The sequence below is a fragment of the Crocodylus porosus genome, unplaced genomic scaffold, assembly GCF_001723895.1.
Source record: "Crocodylus porosus isolate Cpor-Errol unplaced genomic scaffold, CroPor_comp1, whole genome shotgun sequence".
Taxonomy (NCBI): domain Eukaryota; kingdom Metazoa; phylum Chordata; order Crocodylia; family Crocodylidae; genus Crocodylus; species Crocodylus porosus.
Window position 1 is genome coordinate 78,156,422 of NW_017728947.1, and position 26,942 is coordinate 78,183,363.

The window sequence follows — 26,942 nt, forward strand, 5'->3', positions numbered from 1 at the left end:
GTCCCCCCTCAATTAGCATGGGGAGAATAGCCCCATGGCTTATAATCATATGCAGAAAACCTCACCAAATATGTTGTCTATCATAAAACTGCTTCAAAAAGCAGCATGTGCTCAGTAATGGAAACCAAGTATGAAGGTAATTAAGCAGCCAACACTGAGCATGACTATAAAACGCAGCCCATATTGGGAAAACTTGCTGATGGGAGACTTTTTGTGTGGCCCTTAAAAAAATGGGTGGGTGTTCCCTTCCCAGGGAACTGGCACTGGACCTGGAGGTACTGCAATACCGGGCTGGTACTGGGAGAGCCAGGGGCAGCCCTGACACCCTCCCCTTGGTCAAAAAACAGATTGACTTTTATTAGTAAATGTTTAGGATTGGGAATCCAAAAAAGATGACAAAGCCGGTAGGGAAATACACAATTGCCGGAGCGAGGGACTAACAATAGAGGAATGGGGGTGAGGAGGGTAACGCAACTAGGTTACAGGAGATACAATGTTAGCCATCTAAGCCTGGGGGACAGGGGATGGGGGGAAGGGGAGGGAGGGGGTTCACGACGCTGAGAGAGAAAGGAGATAGATACACACAAACCCATTACAGTGGTCCGCGATGGTGGAGGAAGTGGTTTGAAGGAAGTGTCTCAGTCCATATAGAGTCTCATCGCGGGGGTCCTCTTTGGGTAGAGCAGGGTTGTTAGTGGTTGGAAAATCCTCTCGAAAGTGAAGGTCCATCTGGTGTGGGGAGGGGGGGTGGCGGTTCAGGCGGTCCCCTCTGATCTTACATTTGATCTTAGCCAAAAAGGCCGAGATGCTACTGGGAACCTACCACATATCCTTGTGGTAGGTTAGTGCAGCATGATAACATACATCAGTTCTGGATAAACTAAGTTCATAGGTATTATATGCAAATTGCTACAGCCATGTTTAATTTCAAGGTTATTGTTTTTTAATTTGCTCTTCACTTTCATGTATTCAGGGAGAGCAGAGTCTGACAAGAGGGGAGAGGGGGAAGGAGCTGTAAGGGGAAATAGCTGGGGGAAGCAGAGAGCAAAGGGTTGTCTGACCCCCCAGATTTATTTTCCCTGCTGTAGCAGTGGGAGGGGGACAAATTCAAGGCAAACTCCAATAATTAGATTATGTACCTGGAAAATTACAACAAATTTATACGTTTTCCTTATATAAAATCTAATTATTGAGTGGGTTGTCAGGGTCATCTTTTCGGGTAAATACAGTAATTTTTCCCTTTTATGTCATTCTCTGTTTGGCTCTTATTTCAATTTAGTCAACTGAATAGACTTTAACAAGCACTAACCTAGCACTGGGACACATACATGAAACAAATATTTCATTGTAATAATGACTAGATATGTGAAAATATGGCATTTGGCACATAGGGGATTATGTGACCCTTTCCCACTTCTACCTTGCCTTAGTTTGCAGCCCTGAGATTTTGCCGCCTAAGACTGCTGAAAGATTTACTGACATTTGTGGATGGTGCCCATATACCACAGTGGTGGCTGCATGGATGCCTAGAGTTCTGGCAAAACCTAGCCTGATTTTTCAGTTTTGCAAATTTCTTGTACTGCTTGTATTAAAACCTTGGGGTATACACATCCTTTTTAGATCTGTTATCATACCACATTGGGGTGACCTTGGTTTTTGTATTCCAAAAATTTGTGACATCTCAAATGTGATGTATTTTGACAAATCTTGAAAATAGGGTAACAGACAATTTGGATCTTTAACAAGAGACTCCGATATCAGTTCAGACTTCTTTCACTGTTGTTTTTAGCATAACTAATAGAACTCTTTGGTACACATGTAAATAGCAGGTAGGACAAATTTAGGACCCCAGAGCTTGAAGGTCTTGGATATTCATGGTGTATTGGAGAGCACTAGAGATTTCACTCATGTTTTCCTCTAACCTTTATTTGCTTGGAATGAATACCTTCAGGTGAGAGAAATAATTATTTATCTCATATTTGGGTTGGGAATATTTGGCCTTCTGTTTACAAAATAAAGATCTGAGTAAGGCCTATAGATGGACAAACCACAAGAACAAATAACAAATATTCTCTCCCCTGTAGAACATAAGAAGTACCATACTTAGTCAGACCACTGGTTCCATCTAGCCCAATATCCTGTCTCCAAGATGGATGCTTTAGAGGGAGGGCATTGAACTGGATATATCTAAAGTGCTCTATCCCCTATTCATTACCTCCCTGGCATCTGTCATTATTGGTTTACAGAGGCCAGAGGAAATATCTTCAACTGCTCTGTTCAACAGCTATAAATAACTATTAATCCATGAATTTGTCAAGTTCCCTTTGAACCTGGCTGTGCTGTCTGCCTCTGTTGCAGTCTGTCCCAATCTTTTTCCTTCCTGTTAAAAAAAATGCTTCCTTTTGGCCATTAGTTTACAGTGATCTCTGCACTTTTTGTGTCCAGCTGGGACTAAAAGATCAGGTGAAAAATCTAGTATGATAAGCTGTTCCTGTATTTTGAATTTGACCAGAAGCAGAACAGGGCAGAAATTGCTTTAGGGAACCATTTTTATATAATATTTCCAGCCAGGACAATACTAGAATCTAGGCCCATCAAAGTGCTGGAAGGGAGTTCCTTTTCAGCTTTTTCTCACTTCAGGTGCCCTGTGCTTTGTGCCAGGCCTGTCAGGTGATCTATCAAGCAGCTCCTAGTCACTGCTTTCCTCTTCTCTGACATAGTGAAAGGCTGAGGAGTCAAGGTCTATATCTTCTCTCTAGATATCATTGTAGGTAGTTACATGGCAGCTCTGGTCTATGTGCTTAGATTTTTTGGATGTTCATCTGAACATGACACTTGCCCACTGGTGCTAATGGGTTAAAATGCAGCCAGAAACTTAACACTACTCCCTGATGAAGTCAAATTATAAAATTAGATCATGTCTTCTAATTAAAAAAGGGATATATCCCATTGAAATAAATCTGATTTGGCTATTTATAGTAAAAAAAAAATGCTTTCTAAACCTATCCTGTGTTTGTGATTGTTTTTCTAAATCCACAATAATCTTTAAGAACATTTAGATATTTGCATTCCTTAGACTTTATAGTTATTAATCCCTTTATCTGGCATGGAGTTCTCTGTGGGTGAACATTATCTTGGGCTGATCTGGACTTTCAAATCCTGCACCAGAACAAGGGGAAAAATTACAAAAGATATAAATAAACAAATTCAGACTTATTGTGCTGCTTGTTGAAAAATCATTCTAATAGATTCACTTGGCCTTTTGGTCCCCTTGAAATAACAAACCATTAGTAGCCATGGTTGACGTGCATAATGAATGGAACTAAGTAGGTGTTTGCGGGTTTATGCGTATATTAGCACAGGACTAGCAAGCTGAATCTCCAACATAGACAAGGCTGTTTAGGAGATGGGGAGAAGGTAAGAAGTGAAAGTTCAGAGTAGTTGAGGATCACACGAGATAGGCTTGCTGGGGCCAAATTTGGGCTTAACTATTAAACAGTGTAATTGTGCAATTGCATTTGCTGCAAAATTGGTTAATTGCACATGCAAATGGCTGCCTAGACATCTGACTGGCTACTTATATAACCTGGTTACTGGATTTACAGGTGCAATTGTGATTGCATTCACATTTTACAAATGTAGCTGCACAACAAACATGTTTGCAGCTGGGGGTGTTTGTTTCTTTTTCATTGTGGTTGGCAGTAGATTTTGGTTTATGCCAAAATGAAGTTAATGGAGCTGGGGTCTACTGTTTCTCACAAGGTAGGGGCAGGTAATTGAAATAATCACTCCTGTCTCATTTCCCCAAATGGATTTGGCCTCTGACCTCTTGCACTGATGGGAGTCTGTACCACTTGCTGCTTCATCCCTGACTAACAGAGGCTAGCATTAGGGTTATTCCCACATTGTCCCTTGGAGACGTATCTCCAATAGTTAATGGCAAAGAACAGAAAATGGATTGGTACTAAAAATAGGCTTCAAGATTTCTTTTCCAATTCCCTCTGAGATCTGCTTCTGATGCTGATCTTCTGGGCTTTAATTAGTAGGTTTGACAGGTGATTATTAACTCCTAAAAATTATCTGTTGAAGCTGCTGCATTCATGAATGAGTACAGCTGTGTGTGTGTATGTGCAGTTAGCACAATTGGCTAATCTAGAACAGTCGTAGCAGTATACTGGCCTCCCTTTCTCTGATCAACACAAACTTCAGTCCTAAATGACCAGCTCAAGGGGCTACGCCCAGACTTTAGGTTGCCAAGGAGCATGAGTACCATTCCCTAGAAAATTCACATGGCTTTCACTGGAAGCTTATGTAACATGAGTCTAATTAAGCATCCCCTCAGATACATAACTATCCTGGTATGCAGTCTTACAATTGACATCAGATTTTTCTCTACCTGTGATATAAGCTTTCCTTTTTGATCTGGGAAGCAGTGGTGTGTGTGTGCATGATGTTTGATGATATCCATACTTAGCCTGTTGGAAGTATGTGAGCACTAATACCAGGAAGTATTAGATTGCGTAAGTGATTGCTATAAATACATGTGTGTGTGTGTGTGTGTGTGTGTGTGTGTGTGTATATATATATATATATATATACACACACACACATATATACACACACATCTTTCTCTTTATTTCTTTTGTTCTTTCTTTTTCACTTCCTCTCTCTCTTTCTCAAAGGCCTCTCGCACCTGATGATGGGTGAACAAGGTAAGTCCTTCATCTTTCCTTTTCTTCCTAGTCAATAAATATTGAAGATTATCTGTGTTTCTTTCTGGTTTGGCCTGGCATGCAGAAGACAACTTGGTGTGTGGCACAGGCTAGACTTATCAGTCACACCATGTGCATTTTTCCTTTTTTGACTTTCTGTTATCCATGGCTATTTGCCAAACTGAGACCTCCTTTACTAATGTCCAGGAGAGAGGTTTTTGTGAAGTTGAAGAGAGCCATGGTGCATATAATGGGGTGGGTACAACTGAAAGTAAATGTAAACAGAGGAAAAGAGAAATTTTCCTCTCTTTTATGAATGCCCCCAAGCATTTTCTCTTTTTCTTTCTTCCATTTGAGGCCTTTGGTAATGACTTTTGTCCTTGCTTGGCAAATGCAGCCCTCAATATTTGCTTTTGTATTTTTAAGAGCAAAATTTTTGCAAAAACATGCTAATAGCCCTCATGGCATGATCCTACCTCATTATACGCCTTGAAGAAAATTGCATATAATGGTCTGTACATTCTGCATCTGCAGCTTAAAATATTCAAATATGCATGGAACAAAATGCACTGAAAAATGAACAGGGCTAACCCCAGGATGGGCTACAAATGAGATTTAGGCTTAAATCAGAGTCCATATTTTAATATCTCAGCCTGGCTTTTGTTACGGGCCTATTGATTGTGACAGAATTGGTTCACTGGTCCCACTCTGCGCACTGGACTAGAACAAAGGAACTGGGGAGGCAGTTACTGATACAGGGAGAGGGAGAAGAAGAGAGAGCTCTGGTTCTGAGAGGATTTAGCTGAATAAGTATATAGCCAATACATGGAGCATCACTGGAGATGCATCTTTGTCTCACTAATGCAGCTATGAAGTAGTTAATGCAGGGGCAGGCAATTATTTAGGGCAGAGGGCTGCTTACTGAATTTTAGCAAGCCATCAAGGGCCACATGACAGGCAGTCAGGGGCAGATGAATATAAATTTTCCAATTTTTTGGGGGTCCTGTGGGCCAGATAGAATGGCCTGGCAGGCCACATACTGCCCACCCCTGAGTTAATGACTTAGGTGAGGTAGACGCATGGGACCAAACCTGAGGAAGATAGAGCCAGATTCTGGAAAGGATCATTTTAACTGGGGAAAGGGGCATAGTTGCCATGTACCTCATGGAGATTTTAGATATGACTGTTCTTTGTACAGAACAAAGCTTTTACCACACAGTAATGACAGCTGTGGGAAATATAGGAAGAAAGATAAAGGCTTTTCTTTTAGCCTGCTCTTCCAGGGTGATAGGGAGATTGGGTCCAGCCTAGATGACAGGAGTCAACTCCCTCGAGTCTTCAGAAAATGTGGGCAAGCTTCGGGGGGCACTTCACTTGCTTTTTGGTCCTATTTACTGCTCAGCTGGCCTTCATGCTCTGAGATATTCATATGCTATTAATAAAGTAAATGAAAGAAATAGTGCCCTTGGCATGTCTTGGTTGCTGGTTTTAAATCAGAAGCCTAAAAGCTGAATATGATAGGAGGTCAAGAGAGGGGAGTGACACTTCTTGGGAATTACCAGTATATCAAACCTTTGTGGCCCCATTTGGTCCCAGTGAGTACATCTACATGTGTGCTTTAACTGTGGAGTTGACTAATTAGCTCCACAGTAAAATGTCACCATCTGCTAGTCCCTCTGAAACCTGATGCCATCACTTGGAGCCCAGGGCTGCGCCTCCTGCCTTGCCTCCTGCCAGGCTGGGGCTTCTCCGCCCTGGCTTGTACTCAGTATGCCGGGGCATGACTCCTGCTACTCAGTTACATGAAGGAAAGCAATTGGTACTTACATGGCAAGTTGCAACCTGGTTTGTATGTGGAGAGCAAAATGCCCCAAACTAGTTTGCACCAATCCTGTCCACAACCACTTGCCTGGTTGAATAGTTTTAAAGTCTGTTGCCTTCTGTATCTCAAGCCACTGCCACTGGTTCATTTCACCCCAAGGCCTATCCTTGCCAATTGCCTCCATATTACTCCACTTTGATGAATGTTTACTTTTTATGTGTGGGATATGCATAAGATATGTAAATGTATGTATGTGTATAAATATATATTCTATGTGGTGTCAGTGTTCTATACAAACATATTAGGGTTGGTAGGCGGAATATATTTAGCAGATATATTTCTGCAAGCTGTTTTTATCCCCTTCTAATCTGTTGTTTGGGATTTGATGTGGTGTGATGTGGATTGTTGAAGTGCTATTGCATGAGCAGTTTGCGTTTCTCCATCAAAAATCAAAGTAAAGATGAGGGCTTAAGCAGACACTGGCTAGTCATCCTGTCCACTGCTTAAGCTTTTCTTTGTTCCTTAGCTGTGGTGTCTCCATTTATGTTGCACATGGTGATTTGTTGTGTGATATTGCCTTTGTGTCAAGCATGTTTTTGTGCTCCTGTTATTTGTGCACGTGTGTGCGCCTAGTGACCTGATTTTTTTTTTATCCTTCTTCTTGCTCTTCTTTCTTGCCTCCTCCATGGTGGATTCCCTTCTGCACCTTCACTTAAATGGCTGCACAACTTCCTGTCTCTAGGTAGAAGTAAAGGTAGAGATTGCTTTCTTTTCATTCTGAATACTGATCTGTTTTTAAAATGTTAATGGGTTAGGGGTAAAATTAATTTTAATGAATGATGTTGACATTGGAGTTTAATGCCTTTAGCAAAGGAAAAAGAAAAAGAAAGAAAAAGTCTCCTTAGCCCATATAGAATGATAACTGGCTATTTATTAACGTTAACACCTCAACTCTATGCCTTGTTGCTGTGTAAACTGAGGCATGTGTTGTACAGAGTGGCAAATGCTGTGAAATTTAAGAAACCAGAGTAAGCTGTGACCATCAGATACAGGCAGGCAAAAACCAGAAGGGGCTGGTTGAGTGACAAATTAGTATCTCTGCCCCACTGAAATGGTCCCACTGCTGGGAATGCTGTCCTTGGCTTCAATGGTAGCAGGATATGCCTGTCACCAACTTTTAGCTCAGGTAGAAATATGTGATTTCTTTTCTTTGTTCATGTGCTCTTCTCTCTTTTTTTAAAGTCCTGTTTTAAACAAAGGGCCACTGAGATGCTTGGATCTGCATGGGAGATGAGAGAAAAATTGGCACTGCTAAATGTAGTGGGTCCATTTCTTTTTCAGCTCATTAAAGCAGAGCAAGTGAAGTGGTTAGGTTGATGTGTGTCTCCATCTTGCAGTTCAGCAGTTCACACTTATCGCTAGCACGCAGGCAGGGCAGTCAACCGTCCCTAATCAAAACTGTCAAAAAAGCAAACCTCTGTGAACTTGCTGTGGGTCACCAATTGGATTAGATATTTGGAAGGGGAGAGAAAAGGGACAGGAAAATTAATTGATAAATTGTGAACCCTTGCTTGAATAAAATTAAGCACGTTGACAGACAGATTAACAGGCTGTATTGTCCTGAGTTTTAGCTACTACCCAACAAATACCCTACTTGCTAATCTGACCTGTTGAGCAGCATTGTTTGGAACAGAGGAGCTCATGTGTTTCAGGGCTTGTGAATAACTGGGCCTCAAGAATCTGATGGTAACAGAGTATTTTGAAGAGTGCAAGGGGTCAGGGGATATGCTCACAGTGAGCCCTCCTTCGATCCACAAATGGTTTCTGATAGTTATCCTTCTTCCCATGAGTTCTGATCTCCACAGGGGCACTTGGCTTATTAATGTGTCTCTATCTGTACTGATCCTTTGCACTGCAACCTGTGTTTCTTGTATGTATTCATATTTATGGATCTCCCAGTGATTTAATAAAACTGCTAACTGAGTTAGAACTTTTATGTTCTGGCTGATGCTTAAAAAACCCCCAGTGGTTGCAGCAGTCCACTTTCTTCTGAAGTGCCATTCAAGGTATGGCCTATGAGACATGTCTGTTCAGAGGAGGTGCAGACCATATTGCCATGTAAGGTACTATGGAAAGCAGAAATTCAAGGTATACAGTCCAAAATATCACGGTGACTGAATATATTTGCAGTAATTGACTTAACTGACACCTTGCTGCACCTGAGCAGTCAGTGTGGACCAGGGAAAATCTTGTTTAGGATCAAGATTACCCTCTGTTTATCCTAACTAATTATTCTTTCAGAGGTAATAATATTTTGTAGTGTAGATCAGGCTCAAAGGGCCAAAGAAATTTGTTGTAGTAAGTCTATGGGAATGAGGCCCTACTGGAAATTCACTTGTAGTGCAAGTTTACAGTGAAGTAGAATAAAAATGGCAAATTCTTTCAATCCCTAGCAATGTGCAAAAAGCAGGTCCAGTTATGGTGAATGGCTACGTAGGAGGCCATTGTTCTGTTCAAGAAATGACTTCTCTTTAAAAGGGCTCAGCTGTGTACTCACACATGTGTACATATTTGCCGCCTACAGACAAAGCAGTTCAGAATGCCATGGTAGTTGCTCATGGAAGGTCCTTATTTCTCTGCATTTTTGTTGTGCTTTTTAGTAAAGAGTGGCAGTCACTTTGTCACATACCATATACAAAGGCAAAGGTTGCATGGTTTATTTGGTTCATAAAACAGCTTCTGTCCATGACCCTTCCTTCACTACTGAGAAAAACCAAATCCCACATCTCGCATTTATTGCTTCTTTTAGTAGTAAATATATTTCTTCTGTCTGTCTCAAAGTATGAGGGGCTTTTTTAGTGCATTTTTGGAAAGAAATATGAAGAAAATCAAGCACAGGTATTTTCATGGTGAGTGGCAGCAGCAGCCAAAATACAGGGAAGGGGCAAAAGGGCATTTATGCACTGTATACTCCTGTGGTTTTAGAAGCTGGGTAGATCCACAGGTTTGGTTACATCAGATATTTGAAAATGAAAAACAGTCATAGTGCTAAAGTTAATGTATGGCTATCACATTCAGGGAGGAGGGGGTAGGGTATTTTATTTATTTTCGCCTCAGTTGTAGTGCCCAGACTTTCTTATGGGGGAGTAACTTGTGAGTTAAAGAACAGTTATATTGAGTGTGTTTCCCTAACACTCCCTAACAAATATATGACAGTAATATAGATCATTATATACCCAACTCTAATTTGCTGTTGAGCTGGAGTTAATGTGTAGTCACGTTCTTCTGTATCATTTGTCTTCTTGACAGACTTTGGTTAAGTAAATGATAATTGGCCTTCTTGCTATATTTCATTATATAGTCCCTGCTTCTTGCAATTTTTTTTGTTTTATCTTTGTTCTCGCTTTGACTTTAGCTTTTTGTTGAAGTTGGTGTCTTCAAAAAAATAGGCCAAATTCAGTACTGGGGTTCCAATAGAGTTTTGTCAGGAATGATTTTGAGCAGTTGGTGAAATCTTGGTCCTACTAAAGTTAGTAGCATACTGACCATTCACTTCAGTAGGGCCAAGTTTTTACTTGGTGCGTTGAAAAGCACCCAAATACTTCTAAATTTAAGTACAAAAGTGAGAAAGTAACTGGTTTCTACGCCTGTCCTTTAATGGACCAGTGCTCAAAATGCCACGTATAATCCACAATCCTAAATGTCCTAAAATACAGTCTCTGTTCTTTCTGCTCTCCTTCATCAATAACTGTGATGTCAAATCTCAAGGTGAAAAATTGAACAGCACCAGGATTTTATTGCTGTCTAACCTCAACCTGCAAGTTTCTTGCCATCATGAGGGAAAGATGAACACTCAAGTATTTTTATATTATGTGTGTGGACATTTTATTTTTTTAAATGTTTAGTACTTGCCCAAAGGCTGCCGGCAAATTTTCTGGGTAGCCCTTGGAGTATCAAAGTCTGGTTGGCTTCTTAGTCCAAACTAGGTTTGATTCTGGTAAGTTTAAGTTTTCCAATACTGTACCTGTTCTTACTGGGCAGGACAGGTTTCTTATTTATTTTTTAAGCTGCTAATAATGTTGAATAGGAGGTGATGGCACAGAAAAATTGTCCTCCTTTTATGAATTCAGAGATAAAAAAAATACTGGACTTAAATTGCTGGCCTGCTAAATGATTTCCTTGTTCCTCTTTACAAGTAGCATTCCTGAGATTTAAGAACCAGGTGAATAAGTTCAGCTAAATAATCAAGGGTTTTTGCAAATGCTTAAGTGAAATACCAGTAAATAATTATGAAAATAAACTCACTGGTGCTTTATAAATATCTAGTCATAAGGGGAAAAAGACACCCTTAGATTTATTGCCAACTTTGTTTGTAACTCTTAAGCAGTTGATTTGTCCTATAAACTGAAGCATTTGTGCTTTAAAAGTGAATGTTCCATTTTCTGGCTTTCTGCTGTTTAATTTTTTCTCTTATGTTTTGAGAGCCAGTATAATTTGTTTTTCTCCCTTAAAAATAAAAATAAATGTCTTGGTTGGGAGGCTGATGACTGATGATTTATTTCCTTTTAATGTTCGTTTAAAGAAATGAAAAATGTTGTTTTATGATTTGTAAATGTCCAATCCATAAAAATCATAGAATAGGACCAGAGATACTTGAAAATAGATTTACTTCTGACTAAATCATCTTTTAATAATCAAAACTGATGCTGCAGATTTCATATTGTACCTATTAAAAGACAGTATTACAACTTGTATCTAATTCCTTCATATAGTATTAGAAATGATGGACATATTCTAGATTTCAGATTTTGAAGAAAGAAGCAGGACAATTTTTTTTCAAAACATTCATCTGATTTTTTTTTTGATTTAATTATAATGCTGGTAGAAATGTTCTGCATTTCAGAATTTTGGTAAAAACTTCCATCAAAAGTTTGAAATATGACTAATTTAAAAAGGAGAGATATTTTGCAAAAAAGGAAAAAATTTCTACTTTTTTTCCCTCTCCAGTCTATTTATAAGTCCAGACAAATGGGATGCTACAAGGTGAAATTAACAACAATTATCATTTTTGCATAAGAACACATGCATAAGCAGCATGTATAGATAATATACACATGCAAAATATATAGTAATACATCTAGTGTTCTGTAATTTATAGGTTATTTCAATATATTATCTACAGCCTTTTTGTCTCCTCTTAAAACTGTTTTTTTTATATGTGAATAAACAGCTGACTCTTGACTGGCTTTAATTTTCATTAAGAAGAATGATTCCTTTGAGAGTTAAAAGCATCATGGTTGTGTTGTGTGTAAACAGCAGCAGAAATATTGTCCTCTTATGTGGTATTGCAGTCTGCTGTTTTTGATGGGGGCTCAGGTTTCACTCTGCACAAAGAGAATATTTAATTGATACCATTGAAAGGCTTTCTCTCCCTTTCTCTGTGTGTGTGTGTCTCTCTCTTTTTTTTTAATTTGCAGCATTCAGTGGTGTGTAGAGATGCAGAGGTAGAGAAACAGGCCATATGCTTTGTAAAAGCCAGACTAATAGCTCTTTTGATGGACGTCTGATTTTTAAAGTGCTGTATCTTTCATTAAAATTTACATGTAAAGTAAGGGCAAGCACAGTGACATGAAAGCTAATGCAACTTGCACATCTTGACATAATAACAATCACAAGAAACTGGAGATCCCAGATGGCAGCTTGGCCTTTGCCATCCTTTTAATAAGCTACTAACTGCTAATTATTGCACTCTTTTGGGCAAGTTAATTTACTGTTGACTCTTAAAGAGACATTGCTCCTTTTCCTGGCATATAGTTAGTCATTTCAGTTAATGTTTTAAAGTGTTTTTTCCCTGCAGGTTGGAGTCTTTCCAGTGGACAATAACAATGCAAAGCAGCTGAAAGGGGCAAAAAAATTTAAACAGCACTTTTCTTTGTAAGCACAGAATATACTAGTTGGCTTTATTTGTGAAAAAGAAACAGTCTGACAATTGAAAGGAATGGATGGGTTAGGTTATAGTGAGAATTAGGAATTATTTTTATATAAAAACAAACAGATCTTTCCAAAATTTAGAATTAGTTTCATGGGGAAAAAATCTCCAGAGGTTAAAAGTTAAACATTTTCCTAAGTTTTCAAGGTCCCTAAACACCAGGTAGGCTTGGGCTGGTGCTTGTGAATCTGAAAATGAAACTGACTAGAAATGGAAAGTGAATTTATTGCCTGAGTTGAAAGAAGAGCAAAAAAGTGCAAATGCAGAATCACTGAGCGATGAACAGGGATCCTAGTTTTCTCTGATTTAAAAATAAAATCTCCAATTTTCAGATTAAAAGAAGTAACCCAAAATCCACATTTTGCCATGATTGAAAATGAAACATCACTAATGTATAGTGGTGTTTCATTTTACATATATTAGTGGTTATTTTTTTACATCAGAGAGAACCAGGATCCCTGGTGATGAAACACCTCTGTTGGATTCCTGAGATTTATTTTCATTTAAATATTACTTAGATGGTAATAGTGATGCAGGGAAAGGAAATTTCATCTTTAAAATATGGGACTTTTTAAAACAGTATTTTTTTACTTGTATCTAGAAAGGCACTTGTTAAGGAGGCCAGTGCAAGTTTTGAGCAGAGAACCTATTTAGGAAGGAAGGAACAGCTGCTGTTTAAATGGACTCTAATTCTGACAGTTAATGCTGTTATGTGAATGCTTGATTCTTTGTGATAACATTTGGGAGGAGTGATGGTGGGTAATAGCTTATTTCCTGGGCTTTATGGTAATGCGGTAAAGTGATGATAATGTCATCAGGAACTGAAATAGACCCCTTGTCACACACATCAGACAGCCCTGCAAAATATGAAACCCAAAGACATGAGTTTCCTGTTTTAAGGCTCATTGTGGCCTTTCATGGCCAAGAGTGATAATGTTACAGCATTGAACAGTTTATAAAATATGTGCTGTGTAAGCTGGATCTGATGCATCAGGCTTGAATGCTCAGAAACAGCAGTCTCGTTTGCAGTACTGTACCTGATAGTAAATATTTTGACTGGAGATTAGCTGATAGCATGCCGTACAAATGGTTGTAAAATCATTAGTGCAAAGTGTGTCATCCTTTTGGCAGGTGTATAAAACACCTCTCAGTGTTTTTACTCCTACTTCCTAAGTCTGATGGTTTAGTGATCTCTACCATATCTAAGGACATGTCAGTATGCTGGTTTCCAGGCCTTCTTACTGATTACCAGGCTATGATCTTTTCTGTCACTCATTAGCCAGCACTTTTCATTCAAGTGTACATTCTCTCACCTACTGATTCTCAACCAGGGTCAAGAAGCACCCCAGGGTGCTGTAAGATCCTTCTACAATGTGCCATAGGGTGCCTTCCAATATTAGCAACTTAGGTGTGCAAACACCTACACAGGATTCACGAGGAACATCCAGAGACTTTCAATAGAAATCCAGTGTTAAAGGCATTTTGACCTGTTCTGGTCTTTCAGAGTTTTTTGCAACAAAACACTTGCTCTATCATTTTTCTGTAGTAAAAAATGAGTGAAAACTAAGAGCTGGCACTTTCTGATGGGTGCCTTTAGTATAATGAGGAGTAACTTAAGTCTAAAAAGGTTGAGAATCATTGCTTTAATCTCTCAGAGGCCTTTGACTCCTTTTCACACTGGCTTTCAGTATCACAATCATTTTAAGTGCCTGCTAAAAGTGAATGCACTCACCTGAAAGAAAATGATGGTACAATGTGAACTGATATTGTTCATATTGATCTCCTGTAACAACCATTTTGTCAGGCTTGCCACAAATTAGCCCTGCACCCTCCCCAAGTGCCACTACAATTCCTTCCCCTACCCAATCTGCTGCTCTACCTTCTTCTTCCTTTCCTGTGTTCCCTGCCCCATTTGCTGCTCTGCTTTCTGCTTCCTGTTCTATCTGCTTGTTCCCTCCTTGATCTGCAGTATGCACAAGCAGTGGTTGCCCATGTCATTTGTGGCACTCATACTGCAGGTTGGCCACCCTTGTTTTGTAACATAAGGAAAAATTTTGTAGAATATTAGGCACAGGGAGCTGAAGAATTGTATTGAAATAAGCAGGGAGGTTCAGCCACTGTGCTTTGTTTTGACATTTGTGTGTTTTGAAATTGATACTACTTAAGTCTTGATCTTGCAAGTTGCTGAGTGTTCCTTCAGGATGCTGCATGTCCCCAATTAAAGTGAATGGGAGTTTAAAGAACTCAGCACCCATGGTGGGGGAGTTCTGAACTGTCCACAATCAAGACCCCTCATGTATTTTGTGGGACTTCCTGGAAGTTTTATATTTGGTACTATATATGCTTTATGTCATGAGATGTTTGGTGTAGTGGCAGTTTACAAAGAGCAGTACTCTTCCTTGCATTCCAGACATTTTTTGCTAGTTTTACCCCCATGGAACAAGTGCAATCACATTGGTATAAAGCACTGCGGAAGAGATTCGGTCTCTCTGAGAGCAGCCTGAGGAATTATAGAACATTCTCACTAAACAATGCTCTTTTTCTGTTCTTGTTAAAGTTAAAGGTTGTAGTGTGTTTAAAAGAAACAGTTTTTTTTTTTTTACTGAGGCTCTTTCTTGAGGTAAGGTTCCAAACACAAAACAGAAGTGCTGTTTTGAGAATTTGTCACCATTAAAAACTCAGCAGCATTTGCTAGGAGTTACCACACAGTGGTGTCTGAGATACCACATTTCTTTCCTGCACTTAGAATAAGAAGAGTCTGTGTAGTATACGTTGGTAAGTGTTTGCTATTTAATTCCATCCATTATATGTGTTGTTTGGTACCTTTCTCTGTAAACTCTCAGTCACAATTTGATTTGGGAATTGTTTATGGCTTTGATTACTTGTAAAGGAGACCAAGATTCTTTGTAATGTATGAAATACTTCTTTTCTGATGACCGGCAGCAGTTTAATGTGTGATATAAAAACATACAGTCCTTTTATATTTAGAAACTGGTATTGGTAGCAGAAATGTGTCATCTGAAAGCTACAGTATCTGCATTATAAAAGAAACTGCACTCATTATATGCAAGTGGATTTTATTATTCCAACTTTATTAAGTGCACACATTTTATTTTTTTACTACAGTGCTAAAAATGACCAGGCTCATGATAAATGAACTGACCACTTCTTGAAATCTAAAAAAATTACACTTGTTTATGTAGGGGGCTAGTTGTTATAAGCCTTGAAATGTTAAAAGAATGACTTGAATAAATATCACTGAAGAACCTTTGTCCTTACTGTGTGTTCAGGTGCCAGATCTGTGAACAATTCTTGGTTCACCCTGCAGCACTGGGAATCAAACTGTGACCAGTTATTTTCCAGACCTGTGAATATAGATAAAAGAACCTCATGTAGCTCTTGGCTTGCCCTGTGAGTTTGAGGATTGGAAACCTGAACAGCACTTTGCTGGATCATGACAAATAGATTACAGAGCCCTGTGTAGGTCTTGGTTACAGCTGCTGTGAACTTGAGTCACAGAACTCTGGACAGTGTCTGGCTGTTCTTAGAATTTTATTTCAGCACCTTGGAGAGCTACCTGTCCAACCAACCAACCAACACTCCCCCCCGCCGAGTTATTGTTATATGATTCTGGACAGTTCCTTGCATGTCCTTCAAATTCAGCTATGAGAACACCTTTATCAGGTAATTTAGGCCAGATTTGGATAGCCTTGCTCAATCTATTACCTTACTCCACAGATAGTCCACTGATTTCAGTGGGACTATTTGTAGGGGGACGTACCATTGAAGTCTAATCATTATGCATCGGGGTTTATCTGTTCTTTATATTCTTCCAAAATTCAAACCTCTCTAGATCATTTCATTATCTAATATACAGTCACCTTTAAATACCTGTTAACTTACTGTCCTGTTGCAGGTATGAATTGTTTAAGAGATATATTTCTTTAGTTGTCATCTTTTCAGAGTATTTTTACATTGAAAAGTTGTTAACATTGATCATAGACACTTTGAATAGGTCATCATTGTAACATACTGTGTGCTGCAGCCTTGGAAAGCTTCTTTTCCTTATTCTAGAAAAATCAGAATGTATAATTCATCAGTCTCAATGTCTTTACAAATGACCTGTCTCCTCTAAGATGCCCAATTACTCCTTAGCATTTCAGGTTCTCAGTAAGTTTTCCATTGCCATATGCACTGTATTGTGTGCATCATTAGTAACTTTGACTTGCTTTGAGATATGGGCAATAAACATGAAAACGATTTAAAAAAAATTATTGTAGTGTTTCCCTTCTACTTCCCAAGTAATGATTAAAAAAAATCTAGGGAAAATGGCATTTGATTCTCTTTCTGTCTTCTAAGAAGACTTTTTTATTTAAACCAGTGTAGCTTTCTTACTAATTTTCTCCTTCAGGTATTTTCTATCTATCTGCTGGGTTAAACTTTGTGCTGTTCCATCAGGCAAGTTTGGTAGATGTTGATCAGTGCATGAAATCAGTCTTAAATGGTTGCAAAATTGCCTTCCTTCAGACTGTTTTGATCACAAGGGCTTTCAAGTGTCAAAGTCATTTGGAAAACTAGATAGATAAAATGCATGAGCACTAAGCTTTTTCCAGGATAGAATAAATAAATGTGTTTTCTACTCTGTGCTCTGCCTTTGATAGTGATTTGTTAAAAGGGAAAAAAGAAAGGCAATGATATTAAATATTTACAAGAGTGATTTACTTGTATAATCTTGTGCTGTGCATCCCTATTTAATAGTGAAATCAGCTACTGTTGAAGTAAATGCCATTAAACTGGTAGTGCTGTGAAGGTCAATGCCTATACAATGTTAAAGCAATTTATAGAGAATAATGATTTTTGTCAGCTTTCCAGTGCACCCCTTACCACCCCTCCACCCCCAACCTTTTTGTCTCCTTTTCCAAAAATAACTGAAAAGAAATACAATTCAGGACTCACTTTCTCTTTGTCTCTTTCCCTGTCTGGCTGATTCAGGAGCTTGAAGTTCCTTGTTTGATGTGTTTAGTGGCCAGAAACTGATTCTGTACTTTCTAGATATTAGCTCTGTTATCAACAATTCATTTGAGGAGTTGGGAGACCTATTCAGCCTCTCTCATGAGGGGTTACTGCTCCTCTGCTGTGTTGTTTTCCAGTGCACCACCAGCCTGCTGCAAAAGGAAAGAGAATTTCATTTAGCTCATGGCTTGCCATCAGCAGCGATGGAGTACCTAACATTTTCTTTTCATATTGCGTCACTGCTGATGAGTGCCTAAGAAATATCTACAGATCAACAGGCTAGTGTTTTAAGTAAAGGCATTGAATCAGGGGGTGGAGGTTGTATTCCTGGCTCTGCCACTGACTTCTTATGTGAGCCTTTCTTTTCCCATCTGTGAAGTGGGGGCAATGATCCCGATGTAGGGCACAGCAGGGCTGTAGGGTTTTGTTAGATGGTGTTTGTAAAGTACCCTGAAAGCAGTAAATAGTAAGTATCAAACATTACCATTTGCTAAGGGGGTAGAATAGATTTTTCTCCTTATTTAACAATTGTAGAACCTGAAGTACATAGGGATGATGTTCATCAGTGGAAGAATGGGAAATACTTTTGGTACCTAGGTCGCTACTCTAACCACTAGAACACTGTGGCTTTTTAAACCATTGAATAGCCTAATTTTTTTCTTTTACTTGTTCTATCAGCATCACCTAGGCTTAGATACCAGCTGCTAAGTGGCTTTCCTGAGAAAAATGAGTAGATGATGATCATATTTATTTATTAATTAATTATCATTTATATAGTGCTGTAAATTGCTGTGGCATTTTACAAAGTGAATAAGATTTCATAGACATTTGGACTGGAAGGGACCCCAGAGGATCATCAAGTCCAGTCCCCTGCCCCAGGGGCAGGAAGTCAGCAGGGATCATAGGATCCTAGCAAGATAAGCATCCAAATGTCTCTTGAAGGTGTTCAAAGTGGGTGCTTGAACCGCCTCCAGGGGCAGTCTATTCCAAAACTTGGGGGCTCGGACAGTGAAGAAGTTCTTTCGTATGTCCAGCCTGAATCGGTCACAGTGGAGTTTGTGACCGTTTGATCTTGTCATCCCTTGGTGGGCTCTGGTGAACAGTCATTCCCCCAGATCCTGGTGAACACCCCTGATAAACTTACAGGTGGCCATCAGATCACCCCTGAGCCTGCGCTTTTCCAAGCTGAAGAGTTCCATGGCTCTCAGTCTCTCATCATAAGGTTTGTTGTCCTGACCTCTGATCATGCATGTGGCTCTTCTCTGGACTCTCTCAAGCTTCTCCACATCCTTTTTGAATTGTAGAGCCCAAAACTGGACACAGTACTCCAGCTGTGGCCTCACCAAGGCTGAGTACAATGGGAGAATGACGTCTCGGGATCTGCTTGAGAAATATCTATGGATGCAAGCCAGCGTTTTGCTCACTTTACTAGCCACAGCATCACACTGAAGCCTCATATTCATCTTGTGGTCAACCATGACCCCCAAGTCCCTTTCATCTGTAGTGCTAACCAGCGTAGCAATACTGAGTCTATAAGCATGCTGCAGGTTTTTCCTCCCAAGGTGGAGAACCTTGCATTTTTCAGTGTTAAACACCATCAGTTTCTCATACGCCCATTTCATGAGTCTGTCCAGATCTGCCTGTATCACCCTCCTGTCCTCAGGTGTGGATGCTTTACCCCAGAGTTTGGTGTCGTCGGTGAACTTGGCCAGTCTGCTTCTGACACCAATGTCCACATCATTGATGAAGATGTTAAACAGTATAGGCCCTAGGACAGAGCCTTGAGGGACCCTACTTGTCACAACGCACCAAGACGATTGGCTCCTGTCGACCACCACCCTCTGGGTCCTACTGTGGAGCCACGTTCTATGCAATACTGTACATGATAGATGAGTCACAGCAAGATAACACACATGCAGTGTAACTGTTTCATTAAAGAAGTTTGTGGAGAGAGTACATGTGAACAGATACAGGAAGTGTTTGTTCTGCAGGACTGTGGGTTTTAGGGAGAGCTTTGCAGGTTAAAGGGAATGGGAACTTAATGGGAAGAGGAAGTAGTGTGGTTTTCCAAGTTCAGAGAGAGCTTGAATATCAAAGAATATTGGAAGAAAACAGAGTGGAAAGAAGGGATCAGGAGAAGTGGAGGAAAATGGCAGGAGAGATGGGTGTAGTGAGAGTGCCTAGTTTCTTGATGGCAAAGAACAGGATTCTGATGTGGTAGGGGATGCGTACAGAGGAGTGACATTATTAGAGTACTAGAAAAAGAGGCTGCCATGAGCACTGTCCTTTTGGACAGGGTGGCTGGGTGCGGAGAGGAGATATCCCCATGTATTATTACTTGCTGAATTGTAGGCCGTTAAGTATTATTAATGGTGGCTTTTTTTTTTGATTCTTTGATTTATTTTATTTATTTATTTATTTATATATGATCTCACCTGACAGTGTGCACAAGAGAAGGTTAAACCCATAATTTACTGACATGGCTTTTCTTAGGCTCCCCCCATCCCACTGAATCTTTTATCCATTGTGAGAGAGGTTGGTTAAGCAGAGCCTCTGGAATGGATACGCATTTGCTTGGTTAATTCAGACCTTGTGATTCTATCCTTTCTTCTGTTTTATCTGGCTCTCTTTGTCTTTTTGTATGCAAGTCTATGATTAGTATTGAGTTCTTTCCAGAATGCTGGCAATTATCTCACAGGTGGAAGGATTAAGAAAGAGCAGTGAGAATTGCACTAGGATTAGAATAAGGGCATATATGTGTGTGGGTTTTTTTCCCCTTTCTTCCTATTAGCAAAAAGAAAGAGAGTGAAAGCCAACTCAGCCTTTTGGCCTCTAGGGGGTGGGGGAAATACCCTTTCCTGTGAGAACATGGTACCTGGTCCTGGGATGACGTTGTGGAAAGAAAGATGCTCTTATGGGCAAAACCAAGGGCAGGGGGCATGAGAACTGAGTTCTGTTCTTGGCTCGGTTAGCTATGATTTCTTCTGTGTCCTTGGGTAAGTAACTTAATCACTTTGTACCTCAGCTTCCCCATCTGTAAGACAGAGTTAGTAATACCTCCCTAGTTCCCAATGATGCTATTTGAATGAATAGGTTTGTTATGTGTATTAAGGTTTTCAGATGGGGAGGCAACATATGTTTACAGTTGCTCTCAAGGATGTGGTCAGGTGCTAGGTGGTTTCTGCCCATGTTTCCCTCTGTAGGATGGGAACGTTGGCACATAGAATTCTGTCTCTGACCTTGACACTGCTTTGTGTGTATGTGGTAGATCTGCACCACAAGGACTAGGGTTTTGCTTGCTGGACTGTGGTATTCTCTGCTTTGGAAGCAAGACTTGGGTAAAAGCAAAGAGTTTTTCCCCATTAGGCAGGTTGTTTATACTTGAGGATATTTTGTATTATAAAAAGAAGGCAGGTTGAGAGGCTAAGAGAATGAATTTCTTGACTTGAATGCTGGGTGACTGTAGCACAGTGCAGTGAGGTTCCCTGCCCACAAGAATGCCTCCATCTTGCCATAAGGAACAAATGGATAGGTCAGTCTCCAAGGCCCACTTGATCCTTGGCTTCTGTGCTGAGTTCCGAAAGGGAACCAGTTAATGTTAATGGCTTATTTTGTATTATCAACATTGGGTAAATCCTAGCTTCTTACTTGTTTTTGCTCCAGTTCTGAAATAATATGAACTTTCCCTTGCTCAGTAAGTTTGTTCTAGAGAAGGTATAAGCGAAGACTGGGGATTTGGCTCATTGGTCTTGCAATGAATATTTGATTGATAATGTTTTTCTGCTTTGGGACCCTTTAATATCTGACTCTGCCTGTCATGTATTTAGCTACTGCGAAACCCTTCTCCTTGCTGTCCAGACTTCACATTGTGGAATGGATGGGAAGGTGTTTTGCCATAACCCAGGCTCATTTAGTGACACAGTGGAAGATTTTCCAATAAGACATTTGGCATCAAAGGACTTGTAGAATTTGATGTTGGAGCGGTTAGAGATATACTTGTCCATGGAGATTTCAGTAACATGGTGCTGGAGTCCTAGAATAATTGTGTGAGCCCCTGCTCTGATTTTCATTAGGTAATAATGTTTCTGTTGAGTTTCTTATTCTGACTCTAATCTCAGTGCATCAGTTTGTGTTACCTTATTTGTATTGATGGATAACTTGTGCAAGGAATGATTTGGTCTCAAGTGTGTTTTTAACAGAATGATTCTCTGTTAATATCATTCTTTCTCAAATCCTTTCCCTTCTGGAATGTTTATAAACCAGTCTTCTTCCTGAAGCTAGAATGACTCAATTCTGTGCCTTACCCTGCTGAGATGACTTGGAATTGCCCAAAGCTCTGCACCTTGATTTTAACCTGATGTTATGTCCTTTCTTAACCCAAAGCTGGTACAAGGGAGGTATGCTAGTATTTTTAATTCTGACCTATAGCATTACCTTTTGTTCTCTTCCAGGCACTTCAGTGTTAAGCCATGCACCTCAGCGTTGGCCTGTAGCAACCAGAGCTGTGTGTGGAATAAGGACTGGAAATGAGAGGCTTTGACTGACCTTTGCAGAGGAGGTTTCCCACTGCCCCTACAAGCACAGTTATTACCTACCTGATAGGAGGGGAAACTGAGGAACAGGGAAAAACTGATTTGTCCAAAGACATACAACATAGTAGATCCAGAAATAGAAGCTAGGAGTTCTGATTCCCATTCACCACTCATAAGCTGTGGACTATACTTACTCTCAGGTACAAGGGAGATCAGAAACCCAGAAAAAATAGTTGGAAACCAGTCTAGGTAAAGATACTATTTTTAGATAACTTAACACTGCCTTTTGTTACTACTTTTTTTTTTCTTAGTTCCTGGCTGCTGAGAAATGTCAACAATAGAGGGAAATAAAAAGAAAAAAACCCCTTCTCATTGGAAGATGAGTCACCTGGCTTCCCAGGAAATGGGGTGGCTGACTTCTATTGTTCATGGAGATTTTACTTTGTTAACATAGTAGTTTAGAGGAGAAGGGAAAACACTAGAAGAACAAGACTGAATTAAGAGTCTCTTATTACAAGATTATCTGTTCTTTTACTGGACTGCGTATTTATTACATGGCAAGGCTCGAGTTACAAATGGGTGATTGCCTGGGTTCAGGTGTTTACCTGGTGCCTTTTGGGATGCCACATAAACAGCTGTAAATAGAGCTAGTTATTCAATCCTCTCATAAAGAGGTTAAATTGTAGGTCTTCAAGCTTCCCAGGGGTACAATGCAGCAGCGAGAGTGAGAGCATACCACAGGCTGCTTTGCCAGCCAACAGCTTTCTGTTGTTGTTATTGCTGCTGCAGCTGGAAACATTTAGAAATGTAAATCTGTATTCTAAACAGGAACAAAGTGGAAGGGGGGTGGAAATGGATGCTCTCCTCCATTTGGAAGAGCTGGGAATGGGATAGTCAGTGATGATAATGGGTGAGGGTTTAAATCTCCTGCATTCTGGGTGCCCTCAGAACTCGGATTGGCTGACATCAGGGAGTTGATTGTGCAAGGGAAGCTTGCATCTTATGCAGAATATACCCTTCTGGAGGAGCCTCATAACAATTTTAAGTTTGTTTTCTATTCTGTCCTTTTTTAAAACCCATATTTCTTCTTGCCTTACTCACTGGAGAGTGACTCACCAGGAACTTGGACAACCTTTTCAGCTGGGATTACCCAAAACCAGACAGTTGCAAGCAGGATTCTGTCACTCCCTTTATTATTTTTACAGTATAAATGTCTAAAGTCCCCAAACAGAATCAAAGCCAAATTGTGCTGAATACTACATGCTCTTCTAAGAAGATACTTTCCCTGCCCAGAAGGCTTTATGATGTGATTGAAAAATCTAACAAGTGAGTGTAAGTGTAACAGTAAAAAAGGTTGGGAGTGAGGTGGAGATGACAAGCAAGCAGGTGTGGTGGTTGTATAGGACTGAATGAGTACAAATTAATGGCTCAGAAATACTGAGGTAAACATATAAGTGAATGATTAAATAAAGACAAAATTGTTGGACCTCCACCCTCAGTCTCTGCTGCAGTAGCAACACAGTCGGGCTTAACTTGAAACTAAGTATGTCTATTAGGCTACCACAAAGGATCAGTGGTGTGCCTGCCCCGGGGAGAGAAAAGTGAAAAACTCGGCTACAAAGATACATGTTCTTGCTATTGGTTGTTGACAGTTTGCAGTTCACTTTTTTTGCTGACAAGGGTACACCTATTTTAGAGCAGCAGTTACTTTTCCAATCACAAATATATTTTTCTTAGACTAGCAGCATTTTAGCAATATTGTGAAAGCTGTGCTTCTCTGCCTCAATGCTTATGGTGTCTTACCCGCTTCTTCTTTGCTTGGTTTGACAGCATTTGACTTGTTCATGCTTCTGGCCATTTGGCCTACATGTTATGCCTTGCAGTAGCCTTACCCAAGTCAATAAGATCATCCAACCCAGGGGGCCTGGGGACCATCAGCCCTTTATTCTATGGGCTTGAGCATGTGCAACCATTGTGATGGCAAGATGTAGGTAAGTAATAAGTAATATATGTTCACCCTTTACATTATCCACAGTGACAGCACTAAAACATCCTTGCATATCATTAAACTCTAGCCCTTAACCAAATATTTTTGGAATCAGGAGGAAATGTCAAACAATTTCTTAAAACTCTTATCAACCTCTAATAAAATCATGAGAGCAATATTAGCAAAAAAAGTATACAGGCATATATAATAACAGAATTGTGAACAATGAGCATGGCGAGTGGGGGGGGAAGAGGGGGTTGTAAATAACAACTCATGCCAGACCATCATGATTACTTTTTTCATCATATTATAAAATTAATGAATGGAAGGAAGGTGGTGCCTGTGATATGTCTAGACTGCGGTGAAGTATTTGACATATTGCCCCATGTAATCTCAGTTTTGTCTTACATACGAACAGCCTGAAATTAGTTGCCTGAAACTGGCTGAAGGGCAGTAACAAAATAAATAGCATTGTGGTGAACTGAGAAGCCTAAGCGTCTCAGGAGGGGATGTTAGAATCCGGCCTAGACATTCAACATAACCATATTTATGTATTTTATATTGGTTTTGTATGCCAGTGTACATAACACTGGAATCCAGAACATATCCCAGTACATAAAGTGTGCATTGTTATACTGTCTCACCAATAGATGATAGTGGAAGCAAACAGCTACCCCAGGATAACCACAAGCCTATTAGAGTTACACTTGGCTAATTTATACCACTGTAGTCTTAGACTATTTTTGTCAGGGTACACTTATGTTGGATTCAAACAGGTTACCTATGTGTAGGGCTGTAAATCATGTCCAGTCTTTTTTATACTGGTGCAAAGGCTGTTTGCACTAATGTAAATGGCCTCAATTTTATTGAACTCCTCCATTAGTGATCATGAGGAGAGGGAAAAATGGTCCATCAATTAACTGTGTAGACTATATCAAAGGGGAAAGAGTTTTGTACACCAGTGTGGAAAAAAAATCAGCTCTGGGTTAAAAAAATGTGACTCATATTGCTGTATGGGGGTTATAACCAAAACTTAGACAGGAGCTTGCAAAGGAATATGGTGGCAAAGCAGTTAAATGTGATATTGGATTGTATGAATGCAATGGCATCATAGAGGGATAGGAAAGTAGTTCATCTCTCTGCTTAGACTAACATGTTAGGAGTGTTGAGCACTTTGGTGTTGGAGATGCATCAATATATTTGTGAATATTGTCATGGACCCAGTGATTAAGGCTTACACACGTTATTTACAGGCAGAATGTAAAAGACCTAGCTGTAATTCCTATTTCATGTCAACAGCACTGGGCTGGGTGGAATAGGATGCATTTAAGTTCCTGAAAAAAAACAACAGGTCATCTTTTGTAACAATCTGTCTTCTTTGGCTTAAGACTAAGTCACCAAAAGTGGCAGGGAGAAGGAAGACCCATATACCCACACATGCATGTTTTTCAGGGATTTGAGCAGGGTGGAACAGGATTGCAGTTAGGTACCTAAGTACCCCTTAGGCATTTGAGTTGAAATAGAATTCAGGCCCTTCTACATGTAGCTGAATGTTGACCAAAGGACAAGGAAATATATGTGAAATTATGGCTTGGTACCTCAAGCATCTATGCCAAGAAGAATAAATGTTTTACTGGGTAATCTCAAGGGATTTAAGTATAAATGATGCCCTTGAATTACAGAAAGGAAAATTTAGGCCCAATATTAAGAATGAATATTGTAATAATGAGAACAATAGCATTAAACTGTAGAGTAACAGGAAGAATCTACTGTTGGGAACAGTCTGGCACATGCACCCAGTGGGAATGAGAGGGAGCTAAATGGAGATCCAATAATTCTTTTTCCTCTTTAACTGTGCTGATATACCATGCCTAGATCTTCGTTTTCCATAGGGACCGTATCTCTTTAGCATTGAAATCCTGTGTTTTGCACTGTTTGATGTCTGTGTCTCAGAGGGAGCAAAGTGCTGTTGTTGCATCAGCCTATGATATCAAAATAGCCCACTAAAGGCAAACAAAATGTTTTTATAAATGAATCTGGATAGTTTGTCATAACTTCATTAATGCTAATGCTACAGCAGGTTGCCTTTTTCTTTATCTCTGTGTTAATTTTATTCTCCCATCACCCTCTTCCTTCCTGCTTAATTGCCCTTCTCAGACTAGAGGCTGCTGCTGCCTTTTGGCTTCATTAACAGCTTTCATTTTCATTAAGAACCTTGCGTTAATGGACTGTTATAAAACATACAGTCGTCTCTGGCAGGTGCTGCCAAATGACTCTCAGCACGATGACATTTCTGTGCAATGGAGCGATCAGTCTGGACATTGGGCCATGTGAAGCTTCCACAGGGAGGAGTAGGGGGTGAAAACTGAAGGGGTTGAAGGTTAGCTATAGGGAAGCCCCAGGTTCATCTGAACCTGCCCTGTATCTTTGGAAAGAGAACTGCATGAGAACAGAGCTCCTTGTGAGACTTCTGGTGCTCCAGCATCTGCTCAGGAGGTGAACAATGTAGAATAGCTCCCAAACCAGTTCTGTAGTGATAATGGGGCACAGACCAAAAACTGCTGATTCCAGTTTCCTTCAGCTTTGGAAAAGAGTTGCAATCTGAATCCAAATGAATAGACTAAACTAAAACTGCTGATCTGAACAAGCTTTGTGGTACAGGTCTTTTTGCAACTATAAAGAGGTTTCCACATTTGTGTTATAGGGAAATCTATCACAGTGGTGGCATTGGGGCCTTTGAAGCATTCAATGTTCCCTTGCTCTTTCTTGATGGGACCTTTCAAACCCCTAGGGCTGTCCTTCAAAATCCTGTTTTTTCAAGGGGGATTCAGCATTTAGAATCAAACAGTTTGACTAAAGAGACACATTGTATGAAAGGCTGCCAGGC

General features: G+C 39.9%; 1 protein-coding gene across 8 annotated transcripts in view; it reads left to right on the top strand.

Moving 5' to 3' along the window:
• Positions 1-26,942, top strand: part of NRXN3 (neurexin 3) — a 1,400,777-nt gene that overhangs the window by 109,214 nt on the left and 1,264,621 nt on the right. For all 8 annotated transcript variants that reach the window (XM_019552167.1, XM_019552163.1, XM_019552159.1 and 5 more), the window contains 2 exons: positions 4,683-4,712; positions 7,277-7,288. In XM_019552167.1, the coding sequence (XP_019407712.1) occupies positions 4,683-4,712; positions 7,277-7,288 (42 nt within the window). The remainder of the gene's footprint in view (positions 1-4,682; positions 4,713-7,276; positions 7,289-26,942) is intronic.